The 24,327-nt window shown below is 47.3% G+C and overlaps 1 protein-coding gene across 1 annotated transcript in view; it reads left to right on the forward strand.

Annotated features, from left to right (window-relative positions):
• LOC116987445 (sodium/glucose cotransporter 1-like) overlaps positions 1-20,231 on the forward strand; it is a 32,700-nt gene extending 12,469 nt beyond the window's left edge. Inside the window, 11 exon segments of the mRNA XM_033043501.1 lie at positions 2,077-2,182; positions 8,018-8,098; positions 10,231-10,451; positions 12,885-13,020; positions 14,355-14,462; positions 15,718-15,868; positions 16,493-16,661; positions 17,841-18,002; positions 18,004-18,057; positions 18,517-18,625; positions 19,591-20,231. Of these exon segments, the coding sequence (XP_032899392.1) occupies positions 2,077-2,182; positions 8,018-8,098; positions 10,231-10,451; positions 12,885-13,020; positions 14,355-14,462; positions 15,718-15,868; positions 16,493-16,661; positions 17,841-18,002; positions 18,004-18,057; positions 18,517-18,625; positions 19,591-19,802 (1,509 nt within the window). The 3' untranslated portion in view covers positions 19,803-20,231.
• The last annotated feature ends 4,096 nt before the right edge of the window (positions 20,232-24,327 follow it).

A 24,327-nucleotide genomic window follows, 5' to 3' on the forward strand; every position in this document is an offset into this window, starting at 1 on the left:
TTCACTCAGAGGGTAGTTGTATCAGTTAATTCAGAGGTAGGTAAAGAAGCAGATCCAATTACAAATTTCAAAAGACATTTGGACAGATTAATGGATGGGAAGGGTTTAGCGGGCAAATGTGCCTGGTCCAGAATACCAACTTGGTTGGCATGGACAAGGTGGGCTGAAGGGTCTGTTTCCATGCTGTGTAGCTCTATGACTCTTTGGGTCCGAGCCCCCACTTCAACATCCAGGTGATGGGCTGCTTCTGCCTATGCAACAGTGGAAGCCTTGACCTTGGCCAGGAGAGGATGCCAAACACTGCACGTGGGATGTCGGAATGAACCAGAGCAGCGGGTGAAAGCTCACCCAGTCACCCAGAACATGCAAACTCCACACAGGCAGCACCCATGGTTGGGATCGAAACACAGACCTCTGGTGCTGTGAGGCAGCAGCTCTACCAGTTGCGCCATTGTGCAGCAAATTCGATCTCCCACTATGTCAGGCAGCATTTTGCTGCCCTCTCATCCAAGCCCTTGCCCTGTGGCAGAACCCATGGACTCTGGAGGGTGGGCAACCAGAATCTCCCTACACTGTGGCTGGTGCACTCTTGTTACAATGGCCACACCCAACATGGTCACCCTTGGTCCTCCTGTGGGTCACCCACTGTGGTCATGGTGAGCCCCTGCAGCTTGCAGTGTTGGTGTCTGAGTGACGGGAATGGATTGAACAGGGCAACTAGTTGGGAAACGGGATCATGATGAGATTTCCAGGAATTTATATGCTCACTAAGTATCTGTTCCTCCATCTGTGGAATTCTAGCAGCTCAGGAGACTGGTGAGACACCACCTGGTCTCTTTGACCAGGAGCGGTGTGGAGGAGGTTCACCAGTGTTGTTTCTGGGGATGAAGGGGTCAGGTTGATTGGGGCCGTACATGTTGGAGAAGAACGAGAGGTGATCTCACTGGAATAAACACAATTCTGAGGAGGATTGATTACTCTTGTTTTTTTTTAAATATTTGGGAAAAGTCTCCCACACCTGGACTAGCAACGCTCAAGAAGCACGACAGCTTCTAGGACTGTCCACCCCCCTAAGCATTCATTCCTCCCGCCAACGTGGCACAGTGTCTGCACTGTATACCTTCTACAGAATGGTCCACAGTGGCTCTGACTGCACCTCCCGCAACCGCGACCGCCCAGAGCAACAAGTGCAGCAGGCGCATGCGGGCGTCACCATCCGCAGATTTCCCCCCCCTCCAAGTCATGCACTCCACAATCTCAACCTGACCCTCTACTCCCCCTAAGCTTCATCCATCCATCGAGTGTCTCCAAAACATGGATGTCTCTTTGGGTCACTAACTCCTCCCATGACGGAGTGCAGTGTCAAAGCTGCTAGATATTGAGTGTTGCTGTTACTCCCGTGGAATGATGTACATAATCCTATCCCAAAGGCTCAGGAGGTTAAGCAGTTGTATGAGTGGATTCTGTTAGAAGGTGTAGCTGGTAGAGCCACCACCTCACAACCCCAGAGACCCAGGTTCAATCCTGACCTCAAGTGAGAGAGGATGTTGCTGAACTCTCATTTTAACAGAGTGGGGAGCAGTGACAGGGGATTCACAGAGGGGTCTGAAGAAGGCTCTCGATCCGAAATGTCAACCATTCCTTCCCTCCAGAGGTGCTGCCTGTCCCGCTGAGTTACTCCAGCTTTTTGTGTCTGACCTCAGGTGATGCTTGTGTGGGGTTTGCACATTCTCTCCATGACTGTGTGGGCTTCCACAGGTTGCTTTGGTCTCCTCCCACATCTCAAAGATACATAGAAATGGTGAGTCAATGGATGCTATGACTTGCTCCTAATGCATTTTGTGAAGGTTAGAATCGGGAGAGAAGAAAATGGGATCAGTGTAGGATTAGTGTAGATGGGTAGGTGATAGTCAACATGGATATGGTGAGCCGGAGTGCCGATAATACCTCCACACGACTCTATGCTCATGCAGGAATTGGTTCCCTGTTCTGGGATGCAAGCTGGTGCAGGAAAAATTTGCAAGAGCAAAGAAACGAAGGATAGCATTCCTATTGTAATTGTGTTCCCTCTTTCAGGCTGACATGTTTTCAGGAGCCATATTTATCCGCGAGGCACTGGGGTTGAATATATACGTCGCTGTGGTAATACTGCTGTCCATCACTGCCCTCTACACTGTGACAGGTAAGAGCCACCCTGCAGTCACCCAGAGCTGGGAGCAAAGAGACAACTTCCTCAGCAACTATTTCCCCGATGTTTGTGGAAGTATACAGGAAGGTCCGTGAAACTTCATGCCCATACTGGTTATAGAAGAGCTCTGCCACCTTATTCCATCTTCCAGCTTCTGGTACAACAGGTGGTGCAGAGAGAAAAATGCCAGGGTTGCAGAAAATAGTTTATAGCATTGTAAGCTGTAACAGTTACACAGAACAAGTCCAATGTCTGCAATGAGGTAGGTTGGAAGATTGGGGGAATACACCCTATCTTATGGGAGGACTATTCAGTAGTCTGGTTACAGAGGGGAAGAAGCTGTTCCAGTGTCTGGTGGTGCATGCTTTCAAGCTTTTGTGACTTCTGCCCGACTGTGAGGGGAGAAGAGAGAATGACTGGGGTGAAAAAAGGTCCTTGATTATGTTGGCTCCTTTCCTGAGGCAGTGTTAAGTGATGGTCAATGATGGGGAGTCTGGTCTTCGTGATGGACTGGGCTACATTCAAAACTCTCAGCAACGTATTGTGGTCTTGGGCAGAACTGTTCCCAAACAGGCCGTGACGTGACTTGCTAGTATGCTTCAGGCGGTGCATCTGTCGAAGTTGGTAAGAGTCTTTGGGATATGCTGAAATTCCTTAGTCTTCTGTGGCAGCAGAGGCGTTCGTTCAGGACAAATAGTTGGTGATGTCAACTCTTAGGAACTTGAAGCACTCAACCATTTCCACTTTGGCACCATTGATCTGATTGGGGCATGTACCACCATGCTTCCTGAAGTCAATAACTAGCTCCTCCGTCTTGCTATCATCGAGGGAGGGATTGTTGTCTTGACACCATGGTACCAAGTTCTCCATCTCCTTCCTGTACACCGTCTCTTCATTGTTTGACATTTGCCCACCACAGTGATGTCATCGGCAAACCTGCAGATGGAGTTAGAGCAGAATTGGCCTCACTGTCGTGAGTGCGTGGGTAGTACAGGTTGGAACTGAGAATGTAATTTTGTACGGCAGTGGGATTGAGGATTATTGTGGAGGATATATTCTCACTGATTCTGATTCATGGGTCAGAAAGTCGAGGATCCAGTGACTGATGCTGACTCCTGAGTCTGGGTGTTTTGAAATGAGTTTGGATAGGATTATGGTGTTGAAGGTAGAGCTACAGTCAATAAATAGGATTGTAACATAGGAGTCCTTGTTATCCAGATGTCCCAGAGATGTGCCAGGGAGTTCTCTGTGGATATGTTGCGATGGTAAGTCAACCACAGTACATCAAGGCTGACTGGTGAGGCTGGATTTAATGTGATCCATCACTAGTCACTCAAAGCTGTTCATGACGGCGGATGTCAGAGCCACTAGGCGGTTGTCATTAAGGCACATCACCTGGCTTTTCTTCAGCATTGGGATAATAGTGACTTTCTTTAAACGGATTGGGACCTCAAATGGAGAAGTGAGATTGGAGTAGTAATGAAGAGAGTTTCCCTTCATCTCATCAGTAAATGGACAAGCTCTGGGTGGGTGATCTGTGGTCAGCAGGGTCCCAATGGGCCAAAAGGGTCTGTTTCCATACTGTATCTCAAACGAAACTCTAATCTGAGATTGTGTCCACCAGTTCTAGACACCTCAACCAGGGAAAACATCATCCCTCCATCCAGCTGTTATGGATCATAGCTATACAATGCAGAAACTGAGCAAAATGCCACCTAAGCTAGCCCCATTTGTCAGCATTTAGCTCCTATCCCTCTAAACCTGTCCTATCCATGCACCTGTCCAGATGTCTTTGCAATGTTGGTATTGTACTTGCCTCAACCACTTCTTCTGGCAGCTCGTTCCATATACCCACCACCCTCTGCATGGAAACGTTGGCCCTCAGGTTCCTATCAAATCACTCCCCTCACCTTAAACATAGACCCTTTGGTTCTTGATCTCCCTGCCCTGGGAAAGGTCTGTGTGCATTCACCCCATTTACTGTACTTTGAGCGCTGTAAGAAGTTTATGTTTTAGCGAGTTCTGTTCTCATTCGTCTGCACTACAGGCGGTACAGGGCAGTAAGCGACATTCAATTCTGTTGATATAATGAGTGACTGAGACTGCAGCCGTCCTGAGCTAGCAACTCACTGCCTCACAGCCAGCAGCTCTAAACCCCCTCCACATGCCCATGCGTGTTTGAGTGCTTTAATATGTGCATGTAGGCATGTTTATCGCACACCTTTGAGCCTATGTGTGAGTGCACGTGCATCTGTCCTTCTGCCAGCATTTATGTCCCTATCTCATGACTGAGTCTCTGCGGGTGAGAGTGAGCGCACACAATGTGAGACTTTCTTTACAACTCTCGGCAATGAACTCTCCAAGGGTGGCTGCACAGATTCAGTGCCATTGTCAATTGAGGAATGTGCTGACTGACCTTAGATACTGGTTTAAGAGATGCGTGGGTTATTCAGTTACCAATGGATTGCCGAGGAACTCGTAATCAGTGCAGAGCTGGGTTCACTGCTATCAGCAATAACCAGGGTAGGGTTGGGAAGAATGTGTCAAGTTCCATAGAATTACATTCACCTCCCCCCCCCCACATCTCCCAGGTCAAGGTGGAGAACTTCCAAATGTGACCCTCCTGCCTGAGTCCCCAGTTCAGTTTGTATCTGATATTTCACCAGGAACAAGGACACCAGGTTGGGAATTCCTTCCCCACGGCCATGACCAACCATCTGAGCTACATCCTCCCACCCACCCTGGATCCTTCGCATTTATTTCCCACCCAGTCAATTACTTTAGACTTCAGACTTTAGAGATACAGCATTGAAACAGGCACTTCAACCCACACTGACCAGCGATCACCCTGTACACCAGTCATCCTACACACAAGGAACAATTTACAATTTTTATTTTACCGAAGCCATTAAGCTGCACACCTGTACGTCTTTGGAGTGTGGGTGGGAACCAGAGCACTTGGAGAGAATGTCACGGGGAGAACATACAAATTCCATGCAGACAGCATTCAGAATAGAACCTGGGTCTCTGGCGCTGTGTGGTAGCAACGCTGCCACTGTGCCACCCCACGTCAGAAATGAAGACGCTGGGCCATTCAGTATAAGGGTTAGGAAGTCATATTGCAGCTTTATGAAACTTTGGTTAGGCCACATTTGGAGTATTGTGTGCAGAACTAGTGGCACCATTACAGAAAGGCTGTGATGGCTTTGGAAAGGCTGAAGAAGAGGTTTACCACAATGCTGCCTGGATTGAAGATCGGATGAATTTGGATTATTGACTCTAGAACATAAGAGGCATAGATAAGGTAGACAAAAATGCTGGGGAAACTCAGCGGGTGAGGCAGCATCTATGGAGCGAAGGAAAAAGGCAACGTTTCGGGTCGAGACCCTTCTCCTTTGGTCTCGACCCAAAACATTGCCTACTACCTTCGCTCCATAGATGCTGCCTCACCTGCTGAGTTTCTCCAGCACTTTTGTCTACCTTTGATTTCCCAGCAACTGCAGTTCCTTCTTAAACATAGATAAGGTAGTCAGTGAGAACCCATGACACTGGTTGGAAATATCCAATACTAGAGGGCACAGCTTTAAGGTTAAAGGGGGAACATTTAAATGCGATGTTCAGGGCAAGTATTTTACAGCTAGTGGTAGATGTCTGGAACACAACATTATTATAAAGAAATAATTATTTAATAAGAATTAAAATTGTTTCAATTGTTACATTTTTTTGAAATGTCTTAAAATGAGTTTTCAGCTAGAAATTTGTTCATTACAGCTGTCTTAATAAGATTTTTTAATATTTCAAACATTTGTAATTGTTTTGAAATGTCTTTAAACTAGTTTTCAGCTTAAACGTTTTTCCCACAGCTCCAACAGAAAGCTGCTGTTAACCAATTTCTAGCTGAAAAATGGTTCAAACACATATCAAAACATTTAAAAATCAAATTAAAACATGTTTTTAAATTATCAACACCGCTCCAACAGAAATCCGCTGTGCTATTGAAAAGCCATTCACCCCAGAGCAAATTCACTAATACCTCCAGGGCCCTGGTACGGGTTGGGATCATTACTCTTCAGTTTTCCCTGATTCATTCTTCCCAGAATGTTTTTTCTATTGTGGAAATCCCACTTGTAACATCATCAGTGGTTCGGCCAGAAATAATGCTGTGTAATTTTCATTCCCCCCGTTAGAAGAAAGGCAGCTCTTACTCTTCCAGTGACCAGATCTTTCTAATCCTACCTCCGCTGAAATCCTGCTGTTTAAAAAGGCAAAACCCACTGCATTCTTTGCTCTTATCGGGCTCTCTGATGTCCTGGAGATTCACTCTTGCGTGTAGCTTGACTGCTCTGTGCATGGAGGTCAAGGTCAGGGTCCTCACGCCATTTTGGCCTCGGGACCTTTCCAGGTCACTGCTGCTGATCTCCGCATCATCCTGCTGCCAGGAGCACTGGTGGGAACAGACACGAGAGTGATGGTTTGAGAAGCATTTAGACAAGCTCATAGATTGGACTAGGCAGGGATGGTGGAACACGGATCACGTGCAGGCAGTGTAGGATGAGTTCAATTTCACAATTATGGTCTGCACAGAACATAGTTGGCTGATGGGCCTGTAGCTGTGCTGCACTGTTCTATCTGCTAACTACTGTGTTAACGAGGACACCAACACTTTCTTATCTTAATATTTATGTGGAATCTGGCATCAATTACAAGGCTGGTGGTAATTGCCCTGTGCTTCAGGGGGTAGTTCAGGGTGCAGTTAAGAATTAACCCCATGGATGTATCTGATCACACATCTACCCAGCAGAATAAGGATGGTGCATGCATTTCCCTATGGGTCACCAGTGAACCAGATTGTTTTTTGCAATATACAGATGTGTAGAAACAAGGAACTGCCGACACTGTTTATCAAGAAAAGACACACAATGCTGGAGTAACTCAACGGGACAGGCAGCAACCATGGAAAACATAGATAGATTTTGGATCGAGACCATTCCTGAGGCTCACAATATTTTCACAACATTTGTCATTTTTTATGGTTTTCCCAAATTCCGGATCATCGGCTGCATTTAAATTGCAAATTTGATTTCCTGGCTTTGAACTCGGGGCTCTGGATTGTGAATGAATGAATGAATGAATGAATATTTATTGTCACATGTGACGAGTCGCAGTGATGTTCTTTGTTTTGCATATCCAGGGTATGCAAAGAGTTGCCACCTTAAAGGTTCCGACAAAGTTACAAAGTATCCCACGCCAGGTCCTCCTTTCTTCCTGGTGGCGCGACATTCAACTCCCACGTGGCCTGTCCTCGACCGCCGGTGCACGCAACGACCGCTGACCTTGACCGGTGCCCCCATAGACCGCCGCACCGACCTCCTCCACGACCGCCGCCGGGTCCCCTCCTGAAGCCTCCGCAGCACCAACCCAGCCCACGGACGCAGACTCCGTCAGCCCTTGCTCCATCTGCTGCCGCGGCCTCTGTGCAGATGGAGCAGGGGATCATACTGAAGGAAGGGAGACCTTGTCGACTTTCCCTTCACTAAAAGGTGGAGTGCGCATTGAAGGCTGTCCAATGTTATAGCCACCCAGGTGCTTACAGTAGTCTACCTCCATTAGTGCTGCACCTCGTCTGATCCTTCTGGAGGTTCACATCCGGCCCCTACAATTTCTCACTCCTCATCTCCATCTGGTTAAGTCGGCAATGGCTGACCTGCCTGACGTCCAGCCCAAATCAGGGCTGTTCCTCAGGACAGCCTTTGTGAACATGCTAGTGTTCTTACCTCTGCTACCATATCTCAGTGTGATTAATGGGCGGTTGCTGTGTGTTGCTGGCAGGTGGCTTGATGGCCGTGATCTACACCGATACGTTGCAGACAGTCATCATGGTCGTGGGCTCCTTCATCCTCATGGGATATGGTAAGCTCTCCAGTCATTGCTGCTTGCTCTATTGCCCTCATTGTCCGCAAGGCTGTACAACAGCTCCACACCCCTCACTGCACCTCTGCCTTGGATTCAAATACTGTTGGAAAATGGGATCAGTAATTTGGTGGCAGAATTGCCAATCAGCTCAAAAAAGGTCTAGGCACTCAAGTCTAGGGAGTTTGCTGCCAGAGATGGGCGGGCTAGTTGGATGAGGGGGTGTAGGGACTGAGAGTCTATTACCCTAAATGGAGATAAGTCTATCATATCCATGCCAACTATCAAGTTACTTAAAAAAGACACAAAGTGCTGGAGTAACTCAGCATCACTGGAGGACAAGGATAGGTGGCGTAACGGGTTGGGACCCGACTTCAGACTGATTGCAGTGGGAGCGGGGAAGAAAGCTGGAAGGGAGGAGGGGCAGGACAAGACTTGGTAGGTAATAGGTGGATACAGGTGAGGGTGGCTTTGATAGGCAGATGGTTGAATAAAGGGAGGAGATGAAAAGGCAGAAGTAACAAAACAAAAGGATTGAAGAGTTGCAAATTGTGAAGTCAAAGGAAGGAATGTAGGTACAGGGGGAGGGGAGAAAGGTACAAGCCCAGGTGGGGCACAAGGGAGAGAAAATAAAAGAGTGGTGGAGGAAGAATGCGGAGGGGAGGTTCGTAGTTATCTAAAATTGGAGGATTCAATGTTGACACCGTTGGGTTGTAAGTTGCCCAAGCGGAATGTGAAACATAGAAAATAGGTTCATGAGGAGGCCATTCGGTCCTTCGAGCCAGCACCGCCATTCATTGCGATCATGGCTGATCGTCCCCAATCAATAACCCGTGCCTGCCTTCTCCCCATATCCCTTGATTCCACCAGCCCCTAGAGCTCTATCTAACTCTCTTTTAAATCCATCCAGTGATTTGGCCTCCACTGCCCTCTGTGGCAGGGAATTCCACAAATTCACAACTCTCTGGGTGAAAAGTTTTTTCTCATCTCAGTTTAAAATGGCCTCCCCTTTATTCTTAGACTGTGGCCCCTGGTTCTGGACTCCCCCAACATTGGGACCATTTTTCCTGCATCTAGTTTATCCTTTTATGATTTTATATGTTTCTATAAGATCACCTCTCATCCCTCTAAATTCCAGTGAATACGATCTTGTGTACAAGAATACGGAATCCTACCTGTATACAAATACAAGAAGCAGGGTCAGGCCATTTGGCCCATTGTGCCTACTGACTATACAATAAGATTCAGGCTGATCATTTTCCTCATGTAACCATGTATCTTTTGGTTCCCTCGCCATCTAGTGATAGAACCTCTCTGGAGGAGATGATTCCAAAGACTTCTCCTCCTCTCTGTCCTGAATTGCTGCCCTCCCCCCATTTTGAGACCGTGGCTTCCTGTTCTAGACGATTCCTGTTCAACCATTGGGAACATCACTTCCGCTGCCAATCGTGTCAGGAACAAGGACTTTGTTTCAACAAAGTCACATCTTATTTCCCTAAACGTCGGAGTGATCAGGCCCAGGTTTCAAGCGGGGGCTGTATTAAAGACCTGGGTCTAGAATGTCCATTGGGAATGAAGGCAAAGTGTGGAAGAAATGGAAGCCAACGTTACAGGAAGCTGAATCACCATCAGAAAGAAAGTCAGAAAGAGGGAGTGTCGGAAAGCTCTTGAGAAAGGAACAGTGGAGATTAGAGACCAAGGTCGGCGTGATGTAGAAAGTGATTCAAGACGGACTGAATGCATGAATGAGCCTCCAGAACGTTTCTGAGACTGGATTGCCACTCCCTCCCTCCTCTGGCCTATATTCAAATCTAATCAGATTCTCATGGCTTCAGCCTCTGAACCACAGTCGGGTAATGTGTGCAGAACACAATGGGACTAGTGCAGGATTAGTAGAAATGGCTGCGTGATGGCTGCCGGGCTGAAGGGCCTGATTTCATGCTTTACAACTGTGAGCCCTTAAAAAATGGTGACTATGGAGTGTCCCAAGGAAGGGACAGGGGAGTAGATGGCCCAGTTTTTTCAGCTATGGAGGGGTGAGTCGTAGCTTGTATGAGGAACTTAATGTTGTATCTCTCAATTACGGCTTCAGTCAACAGGTAAGGGCCAAGGCCAGACATTTTGTTTTGCAGCCTTCAATGCAGTTGGGGGCTACGAGGCCATGAGGGAGAAGTACATGAACGCCATCACCACCCAGACCTTCGACCCCGTCCTGAACATCAGCGCCGACTGTTACACCCCCCGGTCCGACTCCTTCCACTTGTTCCGGAATCCCCTCACAGCGGATTTACCCTGGCCTGGCCTGATCTTTGGACTAAGCATCTTGGCAATCTGGTACTGGTGCACGGACCAGGTAGGTTGCACACTCACCTGCTGAGCAGCAGGAAAGCCCAGGCTGCTTCCTTTGTACCGACCGCATCTGTCGTTTATAGAAGCTTAACACTAAACCGGTATCTGCGGGTAAATATTTGACTAAAACATAATAGGAGGCATTTATCTTTTTAAACCACACAACGATTTTAACATAGGAGTTTAACTGGTATTTATTTTGTGATTCACCTGAACAAATGCCACTGCTCGCAAGTTCCTTTCCAAGTTTCACACAATCTTGGCTTGGAAATATATTATTGCCACCAGGCAGGTCTAAATTAGTTTAGTTTTAGAGATACCATGTGGAAACAGGCCCTTCGGCCCACTGTGCCTGTGCCGACTAGCGATCCCCACGCACACACACTAGGGACAATTTACAACTTTACTGAAGCCAATTAACCTACAAACCTGTACGTCTTTGGAGTGTGGGAGGAAACCGGAGATCCCGGGGAAAACCCGCACAGGTCACAGGGAGAACGTACAAACTCCGTGCAAACGGCACCCGTAGTCAGGTTTGAACCCGAGACTCTGGCGCTGTAAGGCAGCAGCTCTACCGCTGCGCCACTGTGCCACCCTTGGAACCTACTGGCTAACAGCACATTGGGAGCAGCAGGAGAATGGGGTTAAGAGGGAAAAATAGATCAGCCATGATTGAATGGCAGAATAGACTCGATGGGCCGAATGGCCTGATTCTGCTCCTATCACATGAACATGAATAGACAGTAGGAAGTTGAGGTTACATTAAGATCACCTGTGATCTAATACTATGGCATAGTAGGCTTCAGGGGCTGCTTCCTTCACATAACCTGAACTCACGACACCTGCTCACTGCTGCCTCTTGTGGTGGGTCACATCTTCCCATCTAACCTTGGATACCTCCTGTCCCAGCATCATCTCTGTCCGATGATGATCCTGCCGTGTGAGTTTGTGTCCGACTGGGATCTGCAGTCCTCTATTGTTTTATTTAAATAGTTTAGTGGCATACTAGCTCCCCACCCTTGCCTTTCATGGTGAGGTCACCTCAGACCAGAGACATTTCCTATCACACGAGTGCATGTTTTTATACCGTTAAGTACAGAGAACCCTTGTTTTAACGGACCTCTTTATAACAGATTTTGGTTATAGCGGACTGACCTACCGACGGCTGCCCACAGTTCGCACCGCCTCCCCCGGCTGCCTGCACCCCCAGCTGCTCCCAAAACATCACCTACCCAGAACGTCACCATGTTCTCCAGAGTTGCTGCCTGACCCGCTGAGTTACTCCAGCACTTTATGTCCTTTTGTGTACTAGCCAGTAACTGCAGTTTGTTTCTAAATCTTATACAATGAGAATACCTTACACGATTATAGTGGACAATTGGCAATAACAGACACCATTCCCCCCTCTATGGGGTCCTTTATAACGTGAGCTTACTGTACATGTTTTGCAGAGAAGCATTTTTGCAATACATTGAATTGAAACCTTACTAAAGACTGACAGCTTTGGAGTAGGCGAGCATTTTATTGAGGACCTACGTCTTACGGTATCCATGGTAACCTGCACAAATATGTGATATTTTTCTCAAAGCCTCAGACGTGATGAAGCGGTTTTGCAGTGTTGCACCGCAAACAGTTTTATCACCAAGTGAGTTGGCAACCGTTGATCAGCCAACAATCAGGCTCCCATCCTTCTGCATCTAAACCTATTTCTCTTCAGAGCTCGGGAGTGCAGCCCAATCGACTGATACTGGCAGATAAATCACCAGCTATTCCACAGAATGACACTGTTGACATTTTTGGCACGGGGGCTGAATGACAGGTTACAGCGCCAGAGACACGGGTTTGATCCTGACTACGTGTGCTGTCTGTATGGAGTTTGTATGTTCTCCCCGTGACCATGTGGGTTTTCTCCGGGATCTCTGGCTTCATCCCACATTCCAGAAACGTACAGGTTTGTAGATTAATTGACTGAGGTACAAATTGTAAATTGTCCCTAGTGTGGAGAACAGTGCGTGTGTGCGGGCATAACTGGTCGGCGCGGACTTGATGGGCCAAAGAGCCCGTTTCCGCTCTGTATCTCTAAACATGTAATTGGTTTATGGAGGTATTCTTCACTATAGCAAAGAGCATTTGACTCCTTTCCCATAGGAATCCACTGCACCAAAGTAGACCTAATGCAATTAGGCAGACTTGGATGAAAATTTGCTGAATAAACGCTTTCCCAAAATGAATCCCTTTCGGAAGGGAGAGAATGGGAGTTCAGGCCGATCCAAGGCGATTTGAATTCATGACCATCCAACTACATAAGTACATCAACCAAAAGCACATCACACCACCCATCACAGCAACTACCAAATGAGCCGGTGGCTGAGGATATCTTTACAATGATCGCTTTGAAGACTTCATTCAGAGTTTGTGTTTTTCTGTCCCCTCACAGGTAATCGTTCAACGCTGTCTCTCTGCAAAAAACATGAGCCATGTCAAGGCTGGCTGTATCCTCTGTGGCTACCTCAAGCTCCTGCCCATGTACCTCATGGTCTTCCCTGGAATGATCAGTCGGATCCTATACACAGGTCGGGGGATCTCCTGTGTACAGTTAGTGTCTGCTCACAGGAGCAACCTGCCCAACTTCCTGCTGCTTCCTCTATCCTTGCTTTCTCCTTCAGTTGGCAAATCCCCCCTCAGTGGAAGCACTTTGATATTAGTCAGATGTTGTGGGGTTGTTAAACACTGGTTGAATATATTCCCAACGTTTAGTTTATTAGTAAAGTACACCAATGCCTCTACTCCCTTAGAAGGCAGAGGGAGTTCGGCATGTCACCAACAACTCTCACCAACTTCTACAGATGCGCCGTAGAAAGTATTTTATCGGGCTGCATCACAGCATGGATTGGGAACAGCTCCATCCAAGAACGCAAGAAATTGTGGAGAATTATGGATGCAGCCCAGACCATCACATAAACCAACCCCCCTCCCTCAGCAAGGGTGGAGTTTTTCCCCCTTGCCTAAGCCTACATGGTGAATGTGATGTATGCCACACCAGGGAAGATCTCCCACCATTCCGGCCAACACTGGTCAATAAAGAGGAAGAAGATTAGACTTTATTGCCTTCCATCTCAGTGAGGAATGTGGGGAATCCACTGTGGTGGATGTTCATGTTAACTTTTATGTAGTTGTGTGTCTTGGCACTTTTTCTTTAGTATGGCTGTATGGTCATTTGAGTTTCACCGTACCTTAATTGGTATACATGACTATAAACAGACCTTTGAACCTTTCAACCTTTGGACACCATCACCTCAATCAACATGATCTGGTCACTGTCCAAACTTTTGTTGTGGACCATATTGTGCTTAGTTGAAGATAGACACAAAATGCTGGAGTAACTCAGCGGGACAGGCAGCATCTCTGGATAGAAGGAGTGGGTGACGTTTCGGGTGGAGACCCTGCTTAGTTGATTGGTTTCCCTATATGTAGTGATGATCACACTTCAATCCAAATATTTAACCATGATATTTTTATATCCTGTCAGTGTGAAAAGTCAGCGTAGCGCAGGTAGAATTGCTGCCTTGCAGTGCCACAGACCCGGGTTCGACACGACGATGGGTGCTGTCTGTATGGAGTTTGTACATTCTCCTTGCGACCGCGTGGGTTTTCTCCGGGTGCTCTGGGTTCTTCCCACGCTCCAAAGACATATAGAGTTGTCGGTTAATTGGCTTCTGTAAAGTGTACATTGTCGTGTGCAGGGTGGTGCTAGTATACGCGGTGATCGATGGTCGGCGCGGACTTGGTGGGCCGAAGGGCCTGTTTCTGCCCTGTTTCTCTAAGTTCCAAAGACAAATCGTCATTTCTTCTTGAAGCTGTGTGGATGGTTTGAAGCTGATGGCTGTCTTTGATGTCTACCTGACAGATACCATAGCGTGTGTGGTCCCCAGCCTTTGCAAGCAGTACTGTGAAACGGAGGTTGGATGCAGCAACATTGCCTACCCCACGCTGGTGGTGAGGCTGATGCCAGCCGGTGAGTACCCACCTTCAATGATGTAGAATAGGAATGATCTGGGGATGTTTGTTGGAGAAACATTTTCCACCTTGTTGTCGCACTTAGTCATCGTTGGTCTATCCACCTGTCTAGAGTCCTCACTTACAGAGAGACCATTGTCCTTATCCCCTGCCTGATGTTCTCTGAAGCATCCCACCACGGGGACTCCAGGTTGGACATGTGGGTTCACCTGGGGATCTGGGGTTCACCTGGAGACCAGGTTCACCTGGGTCCCTCGAGGTTCGACATGTGTGTTTGCAGAGACATGGTTACTAAGCGATGGCGATGGTTCTGACCCCCGGCCCCTCTCTCACACCAAGCCAAGACCTAGACCACTTCAAAGCTGGAGGGCCAGGCTTGTGAAGCAGCAAAATCCAATTAATGTCAACGTAACAAAGCTTCCGTGCGCTCCTTATTTTTGTGAACCTTGCCAATGCTGCTTAAAAACAGAAATAAATTAAACACCGAACAATAATCGGGCGCAGAGTTGGCAAGCTTTAAAGGCCATTGCTGAGTTTCTGGACCCGGTCCACCGCTGTTCCGCCACTCCCTCCAGTTAAAGGTCTAATGGGAACCTTGGTATTGATGCCATGGGAAAGTGCTGCCTCTTTTTGCACCAGTTCTGTGGCAGTAGTAGCAGTGTAGGGGTTGGAGGAATGTACAGAAGAAACCAGTGTTTGGTTCAACCAACCCGGCAGTGTACACGGGCTGGACTATCACAACGCTCACCCTTCATCATCACCCACTGCCCTCCCAGTGACTCACTGCGTACACTTCAGCTAGTGGCAAAAGGAAGAACACATTGACTCTGGAATATTCTTCCTGGCCCCTCCTCCTTCAGTCCAGATCACGTGCAAATAAACAAAGCCCTGGAGACCTCTGGAGATGGGTCCCCACCCGAAACACATCTGCGCATTTCCTCTCACAGATGCCTCCTGACCCACAGAGTCTATTGTGTCTCCACGAGATCAAATGATCTTGTGTAATCTATGAACAAAGTGCAATACAGCCCAAAATTCCAGTTATCCTACATTACAATAGAGATGAGCAGATCCAAGTGTACATGATCCACAGCATGTGAAGGCCATGTTCTACCTATATCGGATCACTGCAGCTACCCCAATGAACATGGAACGGTGTTGACAACTGTCAGTACAGCTCGACTCTGTATGTCCTCGTGCTCTAAGGTAGATTGGGTGATGTGCTTCCACCTAAGCTGCTGTGTCTTTGCCAGGCCTGCGTGGTTTGATGCTGTCCGTGATGCTGGCGTCCCTGATGAGCTCGCTGACGTCCATCTTTAACAGCGCCAGCACTCTCTTCACCATGGACATCTGGACCAAGATCAGGCCCAAGGCCACGGAGAAAGAACTGATGTTAGCAGGGAGGTAAGGGGACTCTCCACAGCTGAGAACTTCGCCATGACAACCAGATCCCCAAACTGAGGAAGGAAAATGTACTTGCAATATTAAAGGGAAATGTTCAGAGAAACGGTTGCATGAAGAAGGTGCAAAACAATGTTTCCATTCCCCTCCAGTTTCACTGCCTCCCCTGACCCCTGTCCCAGACCCTATAGATGGACACAGTACACTGGTGTATGATTACTGAGCACTATTAAATTAAATATTAATTAGCAGGCCAACTTTCCCTGCCTTTGTACTTGATACAAAGGAAAATAGTCCTGCCTGTTTGCTGGATCCTCACTTTGGACCCCAACCGAAGTGTAACTGACCCCCACAGTGGGTAGATTCCCAGGTCCGTGGAGACCACAGGCGCACGAGGTCTGCAGGAGGAGGTCAGTGCCCACTGGACACGGTGTGCATGGGTCATGGGCCATGGGCTGGCTGACATTGCTTGGAGGCGTGGGGTTTGACGGGACCATAAGCAACTGCTTTGTATTAGTTCCGACCACGTTGTCCTTGGTGGCCGCTCCGGTTGTGTTGCTGAGAGGTGGGAATGGAGGAGGGCGGAAAGGCTTTTCTCTCCCTGGTCTGTAACTGTTGTGTTCTCAGGGTCTTCACCTTGGTCCTGATTGCCATCAGCATAGCCTGGATCCCCATCGTCCAGACGGCGCAGAGCGGGAGGCTCTTTGACTATATCCAGTCCATCACTAGCTACCTGGGGCCCCCTATAGCTTCAGTCTTCTTGTTGGGCATCTTTGTCAAGCGCACCAATGAAAAAGTAAGCGGTTTAACTTTTCCAGACACGTCCTTTTTTTGTTTACCCTTTACCAATTTCATCACCGCAGTTTGAGGAAGTTGGGTAGACTTCAGGATTTCCCCCATGTAAATTACTTCACCAGCTGAACTTCCTGGTGAACTGAAGCTTGGTGTTAGATTTACACAACAGGCGTTCCATCTCACTCTCTCCCCCAAAGATCCTATCGTGGAGCAAGATAGACCACTCATGCTAAATGCAATGGGTGTACGGGTAGTGCGGAACATGGGCCTTTTTTAAATCCATTTCAGTAACCCGACCCGACTCGCAATGTAATCAAAGTTGCGGGGGAACAGTTTGTGTTAATAAATTATAATTCTGAAAATGAGGGGAAGATTTTTAACAAATAACTTTTTTTTCGAGGATGTTTCCGTAACCGGCTCTCCGCACTAATATCTTTGCTCCGCTATGGGATCTTTGGTGCGGAGACGAAGCTGCTTACGGAAATGGGGCCGAAAATTACCCATGAATCTGCCCGTGACCGTACTATGTATTTTTCGTCGAGTGGGCTAACTTGCTCGCTATAGGATCTTTGCTCTCCCCTGTGTCCTGTGCTCTCCGCTTTCATTTGTTCCCAGTCTGGTAAAGCCCTGGTGTTGCTATATCTGCGTGTTCTTGAAGTCTCACCACAACATTGTTCCTCTTCCATTTTAGACTTTAGAGGGACAGCACGGAAGCAGGCCTTTCTGCCCACTGAGCCCTCGCCGACCAACGATCACCCCGTATACTAACACTATCCTACACACTAGGGACCATTTACAATTTTACCAAAGCCAATTAACTTAAACCTGCACATTTTTGAATGTTGGAAGAAACAGAAGCACCCAGAGAAAACCCACGCGGTCACAGGGAGAACGTACAAACTCCATTAAGACAGCACCCGTAGTCAGGTTCGAACCAGGGTCTCTGGCGCTGTAGGGCAGCAATTCTACTGCAGTGCTACCCCGTGCCACGATGCTGCCCCTTCTTTATAATCTTCTGAGCATCTGTCTGTCCCTTGTACTTTCCCAAGTTTTTGTTACCCCTCCACCTGCACGCCACTTCTGAGTTGCCCTCCAATTCGTTCGACCTGCTGAGTTCCACCTGCATGCTGGTGTTGCTCCAGATTCCACATGTGTAGTCACTTGTGTCTCTTTGTTTCAGGGAGCATTTTGGGGGCTGATCTTTGGCCTGGCCATGGGTTTATCTCGGATGATCCCTGAGTTTGTCTTCGGCACGGGCAGCTGTGTGAGTCCCAGCAACTGCCCGCTCATCATCTGTGGCATCCACTACCTCTACTTCGCCATCATCCTCTTTGTTACCACCTGTCCTGTTGATACTCACCATTTCCTTGCTGACCAAGCCAATCGAGGATAAGCACGTGAGTCTCAACCACTCCCTATTCACAGGGCCTTCGTTTGGCATTGTTGCTGAGTTCCAAGAGATGATTGCGCTGGGGATTTCACAACATCAGTGTGTTTGAGACCATCAGTGAGCTCGGGCTGATCAGCAGGTTCGATGTGTCTTTGGTGATTAGTGTTTAGGTTGGTTATTGTGATGCTCACTGCATGGAGGATGTTCGGAATGGTCAGTGTGTTTGTGGGTCGTGTGTTGTGATGGTCAATGCATCCAGAATGTTTGGTGTGGTCAGTGCTATTGAAGATATGTGGACAGCCTGTGTGTTGGGAATGTGTTGAATGTTCAGTGGTCTGAGCCTGACGTGTGTTTCTGGTGATGATAGGCGTGTTCTGTCATTTGACATTCCCTCCATTTTTTTGGAGGCCGTGGCTGTTGTGTCAGTAATAGACTCCTCACAGCCTCACCTCTTGCTGCCTTCCAGCTCCACCGACTGTGTTGGACACTGCGCAACAGCACAGAAGAACGTGAAGACTTGTGCTTTGACGACTGGAAGAACGAAGATACTGACAGCAAAACGGATGTTGATGAAGGTAATGTCGCACATTCCCACAGGTGGGAGAGTCTAGGACCAGAGGCCATAGCCTCAGAATAAAAGAACCCACAGCCTCTATAAAAAAAGAGAGGAAGAGGAATTTATTTGGTTAGAGGATGATGAATCTGTGGAATTCTTTGCCACAGAAGGCTGTGGCCAAGTCAATTATTATTTTTAAGGTGGAGATTGATAGATTCTTGTTTAGTAAGGGTGTCAGCGGCTATGGGGAGTAGGCAAGAGAATGGTTCAGAGGGAAAGCCATGATTGAATCGAGTAGACCTGATGGGCCAAATAGCCTAATTCTGCTCCCATAACTTATGTACATGAAGCCAAATAAAGAATGTGTTCCTGTAGGTATCTGCACCTCTGTTCATTTGTATATATTCAAAGGAAATAGGGGACAATGTTCACACAAAATTCTTCTATTATTTTTGGGACATTATATTAAGGGCATAAACATCAATGAGATGTATCCCAGGGTGAAGATGGTGCTTCATCCTACCCTGTTTGCCATTATAAGTGTATAGCAGAGTAATTTGCTAATTCAGAGTAACAGCAGAGTAATTCACTGAAGGATTTTCATGTGAGAACATACTTTATAAGTCAAGTGTCCTTTGACTCCCTTGAGGACAGCATGGAGTTTCATCTGCATCTTTTGTCCTGGGGCACGAAGGGAAGCACAACTTTCTCTGGGGGTCTTCTAAGAAGAGCCAGGCCCATTTAGAAGAGAAATCTGAAAATACTTTTTTCATTCCACGGAGGGTGGGAGATCTCCCCCAAATTGACTCGGGCAGCGCTCCAAGCTGAATTCGCCAGAGGATTTTCATAAGCGAAGTCAGTGGGTGTAGTGATGGATCTGATGAGTAATGGAGGGTGAGGTACATGGTCTAACAGCAGGACTGAGGCCAGATCCTCTTACTTCAAACACCCATTCCATTCCTTGTGCTTTTCTTGTCACCACAGATGAGCGCCAGGACTTACCGTGCTGGAAGAAAGGCTACAACTGGTTCTGTGGGTTCGGCCAGAAGGCCCAGAAGCTGAGCAAAGAAGAGGAGGAAATTCTACAGAAGAAGCTGACCGACATCTCAGAGGTGCCCCTCTGGAGGAATGTGGTCAACATTAATGCCATCATCTTACTGTCTGTCTGTGTCTTTTTCTGGGCATTTTATGCATAAACAGCAGAGGTTTTAACTCCTGGAGACAAGACGTTGCTTGTGCCCTCCCCTCTGATGGATGCACCGCAGACCGATTCAAACACAACGCTCTACTTCGCTGCTTAAAATACCGTCCCTTTGTTTCAAGGTCCCTGTAGTTTACTTTTTCTTCCTCAAAAATTGAAATCAAACTGCTGGCATTCCAAAAACTAATCATAGATGAAGCCGTCTCCTCTGGAAACCAACGTACACACAAGTACACCCACTACACTCAACTGCAGTTCGGAGGTCATCACACAAAGTCAGTGCAATCATTGAGGTCCCAGCGTCCAGTCCCCGCAACTGAGACCCTCAAGAGATATATTTTCAATTAGAATAATTTTTTTTTTTTTTTAAATTTGTGATTTTTTTTAAAAATTGTGGAAATAAATAAAACAGTAATTGCAAGTATCATGAAATGTTCTGTTTCTGTGTTTGGCTGAACATTTGTTGTCACCAGATCACCCATGATTTCAATTAGCTTTCCGTGGGGAATTAAGTGTTTACGAAGAATGTTTGTGTTGGACTGTGACAGCCGCACTGCACACAACAGACTCCTGAGCTCAATAAAGGTCATGACTAGACCTACCTGACAGTTGAAGGGGAAACTCCCCTGATAACCTGTGAGGCGATCTCATTGAAATGTACCGAACAGTGAAAGGCCTGGATAGGGTGGCCTCCACAGCCTTCTGTTGCAACGAATTCCACAGATTCATCACACTTTGACTAAACAAATTCCTTCTCATCTTCTTCGTAAAGAAACGTCCTTTAATTCTGAGGCTCTGACCTCTGGTCCTGGACTCTCCCACTGGTGGAAACATCCTCTCCACATCCACTCTATTTAAGCCATTCATTATTTCAATGAGGTCCCCCCTCAATCTTCTAAACTCCAGCGAGTACAGGCCCAGTACCATTAAACACTCATCATAAGTTAACCCACTCATTCCTGGGATCATTCTTGTAAACTTGCACTGGACCCTCTCCAGGGCCTGCACATCCTTCCTCAGATAGCTTGGGTCAGGCAGGATCTCTGGAGAATGTGGATAAGTGAAATTTTGGGTCGGGACCCTTCTTCAAACTGATTGAAGTGTGAGTGTTTGCACAGTTCCTTATACCTTTGATCATTCATCCGCTGATTTCAGTGGCTGAATGGGGCTTCTTTGAAGGTCATCTCTTCTTCACCATTGCCCAGATACAATAAGCAGCTGCTGCTGCTGTTGGATTAATCCCCCCCTCTGAAAATTGTGCCTCATGCATGCAGACTCAGTGGCCTGTTCTGTACATTGTGTACTAACTGGGGGATTGTGCTTATGTATGGTGATAGTCTTGCTGAGCTGTGTGTTAAAATATTTCACTGTACCTTGGTATATGTGCTAAGAAATCATGGAGCCAATCTGATTCACTGCTGTCAGGACCACGGGTCTGTGGCACCAGATACAGGAAGGGGAACACGAGGAAAGAGGGGTGTAAGAAGGAACTGCAGATGCTGGTTTAAACCGAAGATATACGCAAAAAGCTGGAGTAACTCAGCGGGACAGGCAGCATCTCTGGAGAGAAGGAATGGGTGACGTATTAGGTCTTCTTCTTCTTCTTCTTCTTGCGCATGGCGTGCACAGCCTAAAGTTGTAGGACAACTTTTTCTATTTGATCTTATTTGATTGTGCATGCCGGGTTGACTGCATTGGTCGAAACAGGGCGGACCACGTGAAGGTTGCAATCTTCCACCACACGTTTTAGGTCGAGATCCTTCTTCCCGAAACATCACCCATTCCTTCTCTCCAGAGATACTGCCTGTCCCACCGGGTTACTCCAGCTTTTTGTGTCTATAAGAGGGGTGAGGTTCCAGTCTGAATGAAGAATGCTTACAGGTGATATAAAGGACCTTCCCATTTTCCAGCTCTTGCCCTGCGACCTTGTACGCTCACAATCCCACACGTGTTGAGGAATTCATCATCCCTCTTACCCACATTGCTATTCCTTTCCCGATTCCTTTGAATGTGTGAGTATACAATGGTGCAGCCAATAGAACCACTGACTCCTGGCTCCATGAACCTAGATTCAATACTGACCTCTGGTGCTGAGAGTGTGGAGTTTGCACTTTACCCCTCTAACCATGAGGTTTTCTTCCAGTGTCCTCTCACTTCCCAAGCATGTGTGTTGAAAGGTAATTGCTGTGTGTAGGGAAGTGGTTGGAGATCGGGGGAGTTATTATGTCGAAGAGAGCAAATCGTTACAGGGAAATAAATGGGACTGATGAGATGCCCTGCCATATGTCCTCCCAAATTGAAAGAAAAAATAGAATTCAAACGCACAACTTGCTTTGGTTATCAGGTCTGAAGTCCTTGGCATTATTAATCAGGGGCAGTAACAACTTGTGTGCTTGTGTCTGACTGCCTAATACAACAGCACATGCCCTCATTAAATTCCTCAGCAGTGATTTATAAAGAAGGCTCACACCGAAGGCAAGATTGTTTATATTCATCAAGAATATTTTTACAATTTAAGGATCAATAAGGATGTAAAACTCTTGTTAACAAGCTTTCAGGACATGCTGGATGCCCTTGTTGTAAATAAATTCTGCCTATTTGATCAGAGAGTTTGTCGTGAGCCAGAACGATGCCCCACCTAGGAGAAGGCAGGCATACTGGCATCAGCAGAACAGGCAGCACCCAGAGACCTGCACCAAGTATTGGCCATCATGTCTGGATCTGCAGGAGCGAGTGCCCTGGGAATGGTACTTTCGAACAAAAGAGCGGGAATAAGCTTCCACTGAGTTGCAATAGAAAGTGGAAGAGACAAAAGAGGAAAGAAGGAAAACTGCCAATGGTCCTTGAATTCCAGAATGATCCTGACATCAGCCTATATAGACATTTCAACTCCTGCTCTTCAGAGGTCGACTTCACTGCACCTTCCCTAAACAACCACTAGAGGTCAATAGTGACTGCAGTTTGAAACCAAGCTCTTGCACAATCCATGCAAATAAAGTCTTAGTCACACAGCACATAAACAGGCCTTTCAGACCATCATGTCGATGCAACAATCAAACACCCATCCACATTAACCCCATTTTAATTTGAGAAAACACAGAAAGCCATTTGGTCCACTGGATCTATGCTAGCCTCAGGGACCAATCCCATTTCCCTGCAGCCCATTCTCCTCATCCTTTGATTAATTTACCATACATGCGTACGTGGGGCAATTTACAGCCACTGTTGATCTAACAACTGCCATGTCTTTGGGACATGGGGGGAACGTGGAGCACACCTTTGTCATTTTAGGGAGGACAATAGTTGATGATCGTAAATTAGCTGAAATTAAATTTCCCAGCTGCTGTGGTGGGAATGGAACAGGTCCCCAGTGTGTTAACCAGACGTTGGCTGAGCTGTTTTGGTTGTGTTGAAGCCACTCACCCTTGTTTGAGATCGGTGCATCAAGACCGAGGACATCAGCGGTGAGGATGTCAGGAGTGTTGACAGTTTCAGCGTGATGCACCGCACACAAGTGTGGCGTGTTCTCACAGCTGTTACCACTTAACCCAGCAGGTGTGTCCTTTGCAGACAACACTAAAAGGGGCATTCAATACACGAGCAACTCTCCTCCCAATACTGGAGAAATTGCTACTGAATGGTTACTGAAATCAGCTTCTGAATGCTTGCACCTGGATGTCTCAGCTCACTCCTGTGACTGGTCCCACTCAAGGACAGCAGATGAAGTGTCCTCTTGAAACTCATTGCAGAACTCGTTGATTTCTCCATCCCCACTTCATCTGCTACCAAGACGAGGCTTTAAGTTCTAGGACATCTGAGATGTTGTCTTTCCTCTGTAAATGTGGTCACCCCCCCCCCCCCCCCCCCCCCCCCCCGCCCGATGTCATGGATTGGTCCCGTAACCCGCATCTCCTCTGTATCCCGTAGTTCTGCTCCCGCTCCCCCTCCACTCTGATGGAAGAAGGGTAGAGTTCCTCTGGTACATATCTTTCATTCCACCAGCCTCTTCATTAACACATCATCCTGACATTTCTGTTACCTCCAACGTGATCCCACCATGTCACATCCACACCCTTTTCCACCTTCAGCAGGAACTGCGCCTTCGCGAGTTGTGACTCCTTGGTTCACTCATCTCTTCTCACCTAAACCACCCTCTCCCCAAGTATTTTCCCCTGCAACCTCAGATGTAACACCTGTCCTAATACCTCCTACCCAATATGGCCTCCTTTATATCAGCGAGATGGACGTGGGCTAGGCAACAGTTTTGCCCAAAGATGTGCTTGATCTGCCCATGTTTACTGGTGCTCCTGGTTGCTAATTTTTTAACTCCCTTCCCACTCCCATATTTATATTTCAGTCCTGAGACATTCTACTCCATCTATTATGTCCTAATTCAACGGCCATTCTGTCCCCCTGAATCCCTCTAAATCCTCTGCCCGGGCCAACACCCACCGAGTCTTGTATCATCAGCAAACTTGGATATTCTCTTCCCAATCTGATCACTACAAAGATTGTGAATG

The sequence above is a fragment of the Amblyraja radiata genome, chromosome 25 (assembly GCF_010909765.2).
Source record: "Amblyraja radiata isolate CabotCenter1 chromosome 25, sAmbRad1.1.pri, whole genome shotgun sequence".
Lineage (NCBI taxonomy): Eukaryota > Metazoa > Chordata > Chondrichthyes > Rajiformes > Rajidae > Amblyraja > Amblyraja radiata.